General features: G+C 44.0%; 1 protein-coding gene across 1 annotated transcript; it reads right to left on the reverse strand.

Moving 5' to 3' along the window:
• Positions 1–10,700: 10,700 nt before the first annotated feature.
• Positions 10,701–11,844, reverse strand: vkorl (Vitamin K epoxide reductase complex subunit 1-like protein 1). Its single transcript, NM_001146431.1, is given in 1 exon segment — positions 10,701–11,844. A coding segment is annotated over 1 exon segment (195 nt). The 5' UTR covers positions 11,457–11,844; the 3' UTR covers positions 10,701–11,261.
• Positions 11,845–12,820: the final 976 nt, after the last annotated feature.

Here is a 12,820-nt window from a genome sequence, read left to right on the forward strand (position 1 = left end):
CGTAGCCCAGACAGACAGTAGGCCCCGTAGCCCAGACAGACAGTAGGCCCCGTAGCCCAGACAGACAGTAGGCCCCGTAGCCCAGACAGACAGTAGGCCCCGTAGCCCAGACAGTCAGTAGGCCCCGTAGCCCAGTCAGTCAGTAGGCCCCGAGGCCCATAGATCAGTCAATGCTTGTCCTAGGATTTATTTCAGCAGCGGTGGCAAAGTTAGCGTGGTAGTAGCCAATGGCATGGTCTACGACCAATGTTTTTAAAGGCCCTCCTCTTGGACGCAGAAACAAAATGTAGCTGCAATTCGAATTTCCTGCAATTCTACACATTTTACCATGGCTTACGTCACATTCTTATGCTATCTGAGTGACTCAAAAATAAAATGGGCCCCCCCCCCCCCATGTTGACATTTTTTATTTATTTTTTATCCTCTCTGACTGTCTAGTTTTCATTTAGGTGATTATAGGTTCTTAAAAGATGATCTAATATTAAATTTGAGTCCAATATATTTTCTACATACTTTATATCTGGTTTTGGTGACTTAACTTTACTCTGAAAACATTTTACCACCCCAAAAATGCTATTTAAAAAATATTTTTTTGGAGTGGCTGTCCTCCACTGCTAAATGAATATAGGGGAAAAACTGGTCAGTCAGCAGGCCCCAGGGCCTATAGGGCAGTCCGCAGAGTGTCATGACCACAGGTGGCACGTGCCCCCTCAGATTAGTTTTGTTGTTGTTTCTCTGTAATACTACCGGCCACCTAGCAATTTTAAGAAGTTGAAGCCCTTAGAGACTCTGGGGATAGCTTTTCCTAAACAACATTAACCCATGCTGGACTATCTACTACTTGAATGACGCCAACATTTCATGTATTTATTTTTATTTATTTAACTTGGCAAGTCAGTTAAGAACAAACTCTTATTTTCAATGACAGCCTAGGAACAGCGGGTTAACTGCCTTGTTCAGGGGCAGAACGACAGATTTTTACCTTGTCAGCTCGGGGATTCAATCTTGCAACCTTCCGGTTACAAGTCCAACACTCTAACCACTACGCTACCTTGTCTATCCAAGATGGCGTAGCAGTAGGACGTGTGTATTTGTCTGTCTTATCCCGTGTCTTACGAAATTTCCATCCCCAACTACAACATTTTCCGCCAAGATAAAACAGCCAAGGGGGTGGAGTTGCAATCTACTGCAGAGATTGCCTGCAGAGTTCTGTCATGCTATCCAGGTCTGTGCCCAAAAAGTTTGAGCTTCTACTTTTAAAAAATCCACCTTTCCAGAAATATGTCTCTCACTGTTGCCGCTTGTTTATAGACCCCCCCCCCTCAGCCCTCAGCTGTGCCCTGGACACCATATGTGAATTAATTGCCCCCCATATGCTTACCACCCCGGCCGTCCTACAATCTAAGCTAGATCCCTCAATCTCACACAAATTATCAAGGAACCTACCAGGTACAATCCTAAATCCATAAACACGGGCACCCTCATAGATATCATCCTGACCAACCTGCCCTCTAAATACACCTCGGCTGTTTTCAACCAGGATCTCAGCGATCACTGCCTGCGTCCGTAATGGGTCTGCGGTCAAACGACCACCCCTCATCAGTGTCAAACGCTCCCTAAAACAATTCAGCGAGCAGGCCTTTCTACTCAACCTGGCCCGGGTTCCCTGGAAAGATTGACCTCATTCCATCAGTAGAGGATGCCTGGTTATTCTTTAAAAGTGCCTTCCTCACCATCTTAAATAAGCATCCCCCATTCAAAAAAAATGTAGAACCAGGAACAGATATAGCCCTTGGTTCACTCCAGACCTGGCTGCCCTTGACCAGCACAAAAACATCCTGTGGCGTACTGCATTAGCATCGAATAGCCCCTGCGATATGCAACTTTTCAGGAAAGTTAGGAACTAATATACACAGGCAGTTAAGAAAGCAAAGGCTAGCTTTTTCTAACAGAAATGTGCATCCTGTAGCACAAACTCCAAAAGGTTCTGGGACACTGTAAAGTCCATGGAGAATAAGAGCACCTCCTCCCAGCTGGCCACTGCACTGAGGCTAGGAAACACTGTCACCACCGATAAATCTACGATAATTGAGAATTTCAATAAACATTTTTCTACGGCTGGCCGTGCTTTCCACCTGGCTACTTCTACCCCGGTCAACAGCTCTGCACCCCACACAGCAACTTGCCCAAGCCTCCCCCATTTCTCCTTCACCCAAATCCAGATAGTTGATGTTCTGAAAGAGCTGCAAAATCTGGACCCCTACAAATCAGCTGGGCTAGACAATCTGGACCCTCTCTTTCTAAAATAATCTGCCGAAATTGTTGCAACCCCTATTACTACCCTGTTCAACCTCTCGTCTGAGATCCCTAAAGATTGGAAAGCTGCCGCGGTCATCCCCCTCTTCAAAGGGGAAGACATTCTAGACCCAAACTGTTACAGACCTATATCCTACCCTGCCTTTCTAAAGTCTTCGAAAGCCAACTGAACAAACAGATCACCGACCATTTCAAATCCCACTGTACCTTCTCCGCTATGCAATCTGGTTTCTGAGCTGGTCACGGGTGCACCTCAGCCACGCTCAAGGTCCTAAATGATATCATAACCGCCATCGACAAAAGACAATACTGTGCAGCCGTCTTAATCGACCTGGCCAAGGCTTTCGACTCTGTCAATCACTTTATTCTTAATCATCGCAATCTTATCGGCAGACTCAATAGCCTTGGTTTCTCAAATGACTGCCTCGCGAGGTTCACCAACTACTTCTCAGATAGAGTTCAGTGTGTCAAATCGGATGGCCTGTTGTCCGGACCTCTGGCAGTCTCTATGGGGGTGCCACAGGGTTCAATTCTCGGGCCGACTCTTTTCTCTGTATACATCAGTGATGTCACTCTTGCTGCTGGTGATTATCTGGTCCACCTCTATGCAGACGACACCATTCTGTATACTTCTGGCCCTTCTTTGGACACTGTGTTAAACCTCCAGACGAGCTTCAATGCCATACAACTCTCCTTCGGTGGCCTCCAACTACTCTTAAATGCAAGTAAAACTAAATGCATGCTCTTCAACCGATCGCTGCCCGCACCAGCCCGCACGTCTAGCATCACTACTCTGGACGGTTCTGACTTAGAATATGTGGACAACTACAAATACCTAGGTGTCTGGTTAGACTAAACTCTCCTTCCAGACTCACATTAAGCATCTCCAATCCAAAATTAAAACTAGAATCGGCTTCCTATTTCACAACAAAGCCTCCTTCACTCATGCTGCCAAACATACCCTCGTAAAACTGACTATCCTACCGATCCAGGACTTCGGCGATGTCATTTACAAAATAGCCTCCAACACTCTACTCAGCAAATTGGATGCAGTCTATCACAGTGCCGTCCGTTTTGTCACCAAAGCCCCATATACAGTTGTAGTCTGAAGTTTACATACACCTTAGCCAAATACATTTAAACAATTCCTGACATTTAATCCTAGTAAATATTCCGTCTTAGGTCAGTTAGGATCACCACTTTTACTTTAAGAATGTGAAATGTCAGAATAATATTAGAGAGAATTATTTATTGAAGCTTTTATTTCTTTCATCACGTTCCCAGTGGCTCAGAAGTTTACATAGACTCAATTAGTATTTGGTAGCGTTGCCTTTAAATTGTTTAACTTGGGTCAATCATTTTGGGTAGCCATCCACAAGCTTCCCACAATAAGTTGGGTGAATTTTGGCCCATTCCTCCTGACACAGCTGGTGCAACTGAGTCAGGTTTGTAGGCCTCCTTGCTCGCACATGATTTTTCAGTTCTGCCAACAAATTTTCTATAGGATTGAGGTCAGGGCTTTGTGATGGCCACTCCAATACATTGTCTTTGTTGTCCTTAAGCCATTTTGCCACAACTTTGGAAGTATGCTTGGGGTCATTGTCCATTTGGAAGACCCATTTGCAACCAAGCTTTAATTTCCTGTCTTCTTGTCTTGAGATGTTGCTTTAATATATCCACATAATTTCCCCTCATTAATCCATCTATTTTGTGAAGTGCACCGGTCGATCCTGCACCACAACATGATGCTGCCACCCCCGTGCTTCACGGTTGGGATGGTGTTCTTCGGCTTGCAAGCCTCCCCCTTTTTCCTCCAAACATAACGATGGTCATTATGGCCAAACAGTTCTATTTTTGTTTCATCAGACCAGGGGACATTTCTCCAAAAAGTACAATCTGTCTCCATGTGCAGTTGCAAACCGTAGTCTGGCTTTTTTTATGGCGGATTTGGAGCAGTGGCTTCTTCCTTGCTGAGTGGCCTTTCAGGTTATGTCGATATAGGACTCGTTTTACTGTGGATATAGATACTTTTGTACCTGTTTCCTCCAGCATCTTCACAAGGTCCTTTGCTGTTGTTCTGGGATTGATTTGCACTTTTTGCACCAAAGTACATTCATCTCCAGGAGACAGAACGCGTCTCCTTCCTGAGCGGTATGACGGCTGCGTGGTCCCATGGTGTTTATACTTGCATCCTATTGTTTGTACAGATGAACGTGGCACCTTCAGGCGTTTGGAAATTGCTCCGAAGAATGAACCAGACTTGTGGAGGTCTACAATTTTTTTCTGAGATCTTGGCTGATTTCTTTGATTTTCCCATGATGTCAAGCAAGGAGGCACTGAGTTTGAAGGTAGGCCTTGTAATGCATCCACAGGTACACCTCCAATTGACTCAAATTATGTCAATTAGCCTATCAGAAGCTTCTAAAGCCATTACATCATTTTCTGGAATTTTCCAAGCTGTTTAAAGGCACAGTCAACTTAGTGTATGTAAACTTCTGACCCACTGAAATTGTGATATAGTGAATTATAAGTGAAATAATCTGTCTGTAAACAATTGTTGGAAAAATGACTTGTGTCATGCACAAAGTAGATGTCCTAACCAACTTGCCAAAACTATAGTTTGTTAAGAAATTTGTGGAGTGGTTGAAAAACGAGTTTTAATGACTTCAACTGTACTATCCACCACTGCGACCTGTATGCTCTCGTTGGCTGGCCCTCGCTTCATATTCGTCGCCAAACCCACTGGCTCCAGGTCATCTATAAGTCTTTGCTAGGTAAAGCCCCACCTTATCTCAGTTCACTAGTCACCATAGCAGCACCCACCCGTACACGCGCTCCAGCAGGTATATTTCACTGGTCACCCCCAAAGCCAATTCCTCATTTGGCCGCCTTTCCTTCCAGTTCTCTGCTGCCAATGACTGGAACGAACTGAAAAAAAATCACTGAAGCTGGAGCCTCAGTCAGATATAGTAAAGACTGAGAGGGGGCCTGACAGATGTGTGTCAGCACAAATAGCACCAAGTGACTATCAAGGAGGAAAGCAGGGTGTTTTCTGCCATTGTTGTACTTTGGCGGGCCGCCTAAGCATTTTTTTCTCTCGGTTCGCCTAAATCCAAACTAATTAATTTTCTGGATAGAAAAGTGTTTTCAGTGTAAACTTAACACAGCTAAAAACAGAGTATCTCTACAATAGATAATGAACCTATATATTTAAAAATATATATAATCTGAGAACTAACAGTCACCTAAATAAAAACTAGGAGAAATGAAAATTCCAAAAATAATGAATTTAGCCGTATATAAATTGTTATTATGTTTGAGCAAAAGAACACAGTATTAGACATGGCAAAATGCATAGTCGTATGATATTTGCTTTAAAACTGCAAAATGTTCTCTCAGCTTTGTAGAATATCCGGAAATTGACTTAGAAATGGTAAAATGTCTCTACACCGTCAAGATGGGGGCCTCTAAAGCCGCGCTGATGACCCCCCCCCCCCCCCCCCCCAAGCCCCCTTTTGATCCAGAAAGAAACCTGGGTTGCCACCTAACATCTATCCATACTTTGAAAAGCCTGTGGCAGTGGGAAAACCAAAGTCTTACCTAGTAACAGTTGAAAGACATAAAATACAATTCCGTAGACACTGTTTGGCTGGTTCATTGCACTGTCGTTTCCGAAGATCGAGCCCAACAGTCCAAATCCTCGACCCCACCTACACATTGAGAAGAATTGGAAGAAACAAATGGAAATTTGTTGGTAATCGTGATGATGAATTGCAAGGATAAATTGACAAATACATTTAATTAACCTGAAATACAAATGGCAACGTCCGCCAATGGCAACGTCCGAGAAGATCAAACTATTATTGGGCTCAATTCTGATAAGGTGATAACTAGGTAGCCTAAATGGTGTCAATTACAAGTTACAATCATAAAGATAACGGCTCTACAATACCAAGTTATATTCTGATAGGGCAGCTAGTTACAACCATAAAGATAACGGCTCTACAATACCAAGTTATATTCTGATAGGGCAGCTAGTTACAATCATAAAGATAACGGCTCTACAATACCAAGTTATATTCTGATAGGGCAGCTAGTTACAACCATAAAGATAACGGCTCTACAATACCAAGTTATATTCTGATAGGGCAGCTAGTTACAATCATAAAGATAACGGCTCTACAATACCAAGTTATATTCTGATAGGGCAGCTAGTTACAACCATAAAGATAACGGCTCTACAATACCAAGTTATATTCTGATAGGGCAGCTAGTTACAACCATAAAGATAACGGCTCTACAATACCAAGTTATATTCTGATAGGGCAGCTAGTTACAATCATGAAGATAACGGCTCTACAATACCAAGTTATATTCTGATAGGGCAGCTAGTTACAATCATAAAGATAACGGCTCTACAATACCAAGTTATATTCTGATAGGGCAGCTAAATAGGTAGCCAAAACACTGTCATTTACAAGTTACAACCATAAAAGTAAAAGCAGGCATTCACTGAACCACTGTTTCCCTTAGTTAGTGGAACTTCCAGAGGCCTCAGAAGCAAGACAACCAAGTACTTTGGGGACCACTGGGGGACCAGTACAGGAAAAATAATAAAATAATAATAAAAAAATGGATGAAATGTATGCATTCACTACTGTAAGTCGCTCTGGATAAGAGCGTCTGCTAAATGACTAAAATGTAAAAATGTTTTACTTTGGAAGTCCTGAGCAACAACCACTGGTCCTGATTATACACCCCCCCCCCGCACTGCCTCCCCTCCCTGCACTGCCTCCCCTCCCTGCACTGCCTCCCCTCCCTGCCTGACCCTCCCCCTCCCCTCCCTGCCTCCCCCTCCCTGCACTGCCTCCCTCCCCCTCCCTGCACTGCCTAACCCTCCACCCCCCCTTGACTGCTTCCCTCCCCTCCCCTCCCTGCAATGCCTCCCCCTCCCCTCCCTGCCTCCCCCTCCCCTCCCCTCCCTGCACTGCCTCCCCCTCCCTGCACTGCCTCCCCCTCCCCTCCCTGCACTGCCTCCCCCTCCCCTCCCTGCACTGCCTCCCCCTCCCTGCACTGCCTCCCCCTCCCTGCACTGCCTCCCCCTCCCTGCCTGCCTCCCCCTCCCTGCACTGCCTCCCCTCCCTGCACTGCCTCCACGGGATCGCACTGCAGCATTGTTCACAGCTGACTTTTATGCACTACATTTAGGACATACATATTCCATTATTGTGAACCGTTCCCACCTAATCAGTGAACCTGTGACCTAAGCTCTTGCCCTGGGTATTAATCGAATGATGAGTTATCAATGTATGTTTGTTGATCCAATCTGGATACAAAGAGGGGTTAAGAGGGAAGCCCTGAACTGGCAAACCAACCTTCAGACTTGAAGGTAAACTGACTCCAAAATGTTTCACTGTTGACTGTTTGACAGGAGGCCAATGAAATGCACACTAATATTGTATTTCACCCCCTTTTTTTCCTCCCCAATTTTCGATCTTGTCTCATCGCTGCAACTCCCCAACGGGTTCGGGAGAGGCGAAGGTGGAGTCATGCGTGGGCCAAAGCATGACCCTACTAACTGCCAGCTTAACCAGGAAGCCAGCCGCACCAACATGTCAGAGGAAACATCATTTAACTGGCGACCTGGGTCAGGCTGCAGCCCACCACAAGTAGTTGCTAAAGCCCCACCGGCCAAACCCTCCCCTAAACCGGGCGATGCTGGACCACAGCCATGGACAAGGCCTGCACAGCCATGGACAAGGCCTGCACAGCCATGGACAAGGCCTGCACAGCCATGGACAAGGCCTGCACAGCCATGGACAAGGCCTGCACAGCCATGGACAAGGCCAGCTGACAAGGCCTGCACAGCCATGGAGAAGGCCAGCTGAAAAGACTAGAGCTGACTGTCAGGCAGTGTGGTTAGGTTGACAGGGCATTCGGACACTACTCAGACCCCTTGACTGTTTCCACATTTTGTTACGTTACAGCCTTATTCTAAAATGGATTCCATTGATGAGGGGGAAAAAACACACACAATACCCCATAATGGCAAAGCAAAAACAGGTTGTTTTTTGTGTGCACATTTATTAAAAATAAAACTTAAATATCACATTTAGATTAGTATTCGGACCCTTTACTATGTACTTTGTTGAAGCACACCTGGCAGCGATTACAGAGTCTTCTTGGGTATGATGCTACAAGCTTGGCACACCTGTATTTGGGGAGTTTCTCTCATTCTTCTCTGGAGATCCTCTCAAGCTCTGTCAGGTTGGATGTGGACCGTTGCTGCGTAGCTATTTTCAGGTCTCTCCAGAGATCTTCGATTGGGTTCAAGTCCGGGCTCTGGCTGGGCCACTCAAGGACATTCAGAAACTTGTCCCGAAGCCACTCGTGCGTTGTCTTGGTTGTGTGCTTAGGGTCGTTGTCCTGTTGGAGTTCGTCAGACCAGAGAATCTTGTTTCTCATGGTCTAAGGGTCCTTTAGGTGCCTTTTGGCAAACTCCAACCTGCCATGTGCCTTTTACTGAGGAGTGGCTTACGTCTGGCCACTCTACCGTAAAGGCCTGATTGGTGGAGTGCTGCAGAGATGGTTGTCCTTCTGGAAGGTTCTCCCATCTCCACAGTGGAACTCTAGAGCTCGGTCAGTGACCATCTGGTTCTTGGTCACCTCCCTGACCAAGGCCCTTCTCCCACGATTGCTCAGTTTGGCTGAGCGGGCAGCTCTTAGAAGAGTCTTGGTGGTTCCAAACTTCTTCCAATTCAGAATGGAGGCCACTGTGTTCTTTGGGACCTTCAATGCTGCAGAAATGTTTTGGTAACTTTCCCCAGATCTGTGCCGACACAATCCTGTCTCGGAGCTCTGCGGACAATTCCTTCGACCTCATGGCTTGGTTTTTGCTCTGATGTGCACTGTCAATTGTGGGACATTATATAAACAATTGAATTTACAACAGGTGGACTCCAATCAAATTGTAGAAACATTTCAAGGATTATCAATGGGAACAGGATGCACCTGAGCTCAATTTTGAGTCTCATTGCAAAGGGTCTGAATACTTATGTAAATAAGGTGTTTTTTTTATACATTTCCAAAAATGTCTAAAAATCTGTTCTCTCTTTGTCATTATGGGGTAGTGTGTGTATATTGATGAAGGAAAACATTACTTTAATCCATTTTAGAATAAGGCTGTAACGTAACAAAATGTGGAAAAAGTCCAGGGGTCTGAATACTTTCCAAATGCACTGTATACAACCAATGGAGAAGCCCAGCTGAAAAGGCTAAGCCTATACAAATCATGGAGAAGGCCAAGCCTATACAACCATGGAAAGGTCCAGCTGAGGTCTGGTGTGAACAACTTGGAATATGGATACCAAGTCAAATCCTATGAGAAAATGTCATGACAGTTACACTGACTCTCAAAAAGACTTCTATGAGCAAGCCACTGATACCTAAAGAAGGCATTACAATGACTTTTCCAAGAATGCTAACCAAGGTTATTGGGCGAATGTCTTTTAGTATTTATAATTGGATTCCCCTGTAGCTCAGTTGGTAGTGCATGGCGCTTGCAACGCCAGGGTTGTGGGTTCGTTTCCCACGGGGGCCAGTATTTAAGAGCGTCTGCTAAATGACTAAAATGTAAATGATAACAGTTCTGGTCTAGCAGTTTTATGCTACATTGTAAATGATATAGGCCTCCTTTCCTATAGGGTTCATTTGTTTAGTTCACAGACATGCCACACAGACCAAAAGCATCCAGTCTCTTTTCTCTCTCTCTCTCTGCTATAGAAAATTAAAAAAAGCTCTCCCTCGAGACAAAATACTGTTTATTATGCCACTATAAGTTAACAGGTTTAGGTTGGGTGTTATTCAAAGCATCATGATGGCCTTCGGCAGGCAGAGTGTGGTTGAGAAACTTAAGGTCTCATCACGTGTTGTTCTCATGACTCCAGCACCATCAGAGACCTGACTTTGCCTGTCCACATTAAACACCAAACAGGAGCGTCATGTCATATAATCATGGGAGCTACCCCAACATCACATGGCAAGTTGAACTGACAGATGAAATCCAAACAGGTCATGTGACTTCAGTTGTCGTCAATGTAACATTTGCATTTCCCAATCTAAGGAACAGGTTGTTCATATTGTCATTGACATATTACAGCTGACAATTCAACTATTCTCAATGAGGGCAGAAATCGGGAAAGTATATTTGATATATAGTTAATGGTCCTATACAAATGTAGCCTACAGTTTCTAGTTAAAATCAGTTTTAGATATTGGAAAACGTGCTTGAGGTTCTCTCTCCAACTTATTTCATGTGTTACACGTTAGATTAGACAGCTGATTCACACGTTTAGACAAACTACACAAAACTGGCTGAATGGTTACGCCGATCTCGTCTCGCTAGCTCGGCTAGCTTAGTAACTAGCCAATGTTAGTTTGCTGCCGGCGGTGGCGCCGTATTCGCTAGCTAGTTGGCTAATTTAGCAATCTAATGAAAGCAATATGTGTTTAGAAGTTTGAATTATAAAAATGTGTAACATGTGCATCCATGCAAATGAAGAAAAAAAAACACCACTTCCTGGCATCTAGCAAACAAACAGACAGTTAGTAGCTAGCTAGCGTTAGTTGCTGGCTGGTGAATAAGTAGCGTAGCGTTAGCAATTTGGCTAAACAACTAACGTTACACTAGCTTCTACAGTAAAACATGCCAGCCTAAGTTTGTTATCAACAGTATGCAAGCTTCTGATTATAACTTTTGGACGTTTTTTGGGGGCGAAAACCATTGCATTTTTTTTTTTTTTTACAGAAATTGTAAAGTGTACTAAAGAAGAGGTGCATACGAAAGAAGAAAAAATATATATATATATATATTTGACAGTTCAGCCCGCGCAGCCGTTCCCACAATGCCACCCAGTCTCATTCAGAGAGCCGCTGGTGAATTCAAATTACCTGGAGGTGAAGACTTTTGAACAGCTGATAGAATTGCTCACGTCGCACATGGCCCGATAATTCGAGTCTCTAGACTTTTCCGTTTCCACGTGAAAAGCGTATATGGACAACAATATACCCAAGACGCAAACAAGGAGCCTGGCTATTCTTTCCCATCGAGGGGTGGACACTCTCAGGACGGGCGCCGCCATCTTTCTCCGGCCTTACTCGAGTCGTACACGCAACCGCTTACCATTGGGGACAACGAGAACTGCGACGTGGAAAAGCGTCAGAACGTGCCACACCAACAGGGCAGGGGCGTGTCACCGTCTCGCCACCCCTCGTCTACAGTACAATGGCCTGTCAAATGCCAATACAGAAAATCTGTTTGTGTAGATATAAACATTTGCAGCAAAATGTTTCCATACCATACCTGTAACAGTCTGACTGTATTTATCACATTGCTGGTCAGCTAGACTTTGTCCTGGTCTATGATTTTTTTAAACTATAGCTCTATCTAAGAGTTGAAGCTGCCTTTGTCCTTGCACTCTGAGACCAATCTAATCTATTACAAAAATAAATAAATAAATACATTCAATGAACATGTATGGCAATCCCCTCATGCCTCTGCGCAAGAGTAGCATCTTTAAAATGTTTTTTTTTTGCCAGTGGGGTCATACTGCCTCCTAGTGTCTCAGCCGTGTACTGTTTTTATTTATTTATTTATTTATTTATTTATTTAACCTTTATTTAACCAGGTAGGCAAGTTGAGAACAAGTTCTCATTTACAATTGCGACCTGGCCAAGATAAAGCAAAGCAGTTCGACAACATACAACAACACAGAGTTACACATGGAGTAAAACAAAACATACAGTCAATAATACAGTAGAAAAATAAGTCTATATACAATCTGTTAGATATTAGAGTTTGAGATCATTTCTAATGAAACATATACTGAGTTAAACATAGGAGTTTGTCTCTCTACAAATCAAATCAAAGTTTATTGCTCACGTCCACAGATTTGCCGGCGTTATGGCAGGTGCAGCGAAAAGCTTGTTACTAGCTCCAACAGTGAAGTAGAATTTGATTTAACTAGGCAAGTCAGTTCCAAAACAAATTCTTATTTACAATGACAGCCTAGGAACAGTGGATTAACTGCCTTGTTCAGAATGACAGATTTTTTCATTAACTTTGTCAGCTCAGTGATTTGATCTAGCAACCTTTGGGTCAACTGGTCCAATGCTCTTACCACTAGGCTACCTGCCATCCCAAAAAGGCTTGCAAATACAATACACATGGAATGTGAAAGTGGACATATGTTTACTGGACATGTCTAGATTGTACTCGCATTGCCCAGTTTGCAGTCTACAGCCAACAGACATATTTAATACTGTGTCGTCATGATAGATTTACAATTCAACTGCATGTATCTGGGTATAGGGATTGCAGTGGTGACCCGTCATTCAGGGCAGCAGAGGTAACTCAGGGTCTTCCTTTCCTGTGGCGGACCTCATGAGAGCCAGTTTCATCATAGCACTTGATGGTTTTTGCAACTGCACTTGAGGGAACTTTAAA

This window comes from Salmo salar, chromosome 04 (assembly GCF_965601325.2).
Source record: "Salmo salar chromosome 04, fSalSal1, whole genome shotgun sequence".
Lineage (NCBI taxonomy): Eukaryota > Metazoa > Chordata > Actinopteri > Salmoniformes > Salmonidae > Salmo > Salmo salar.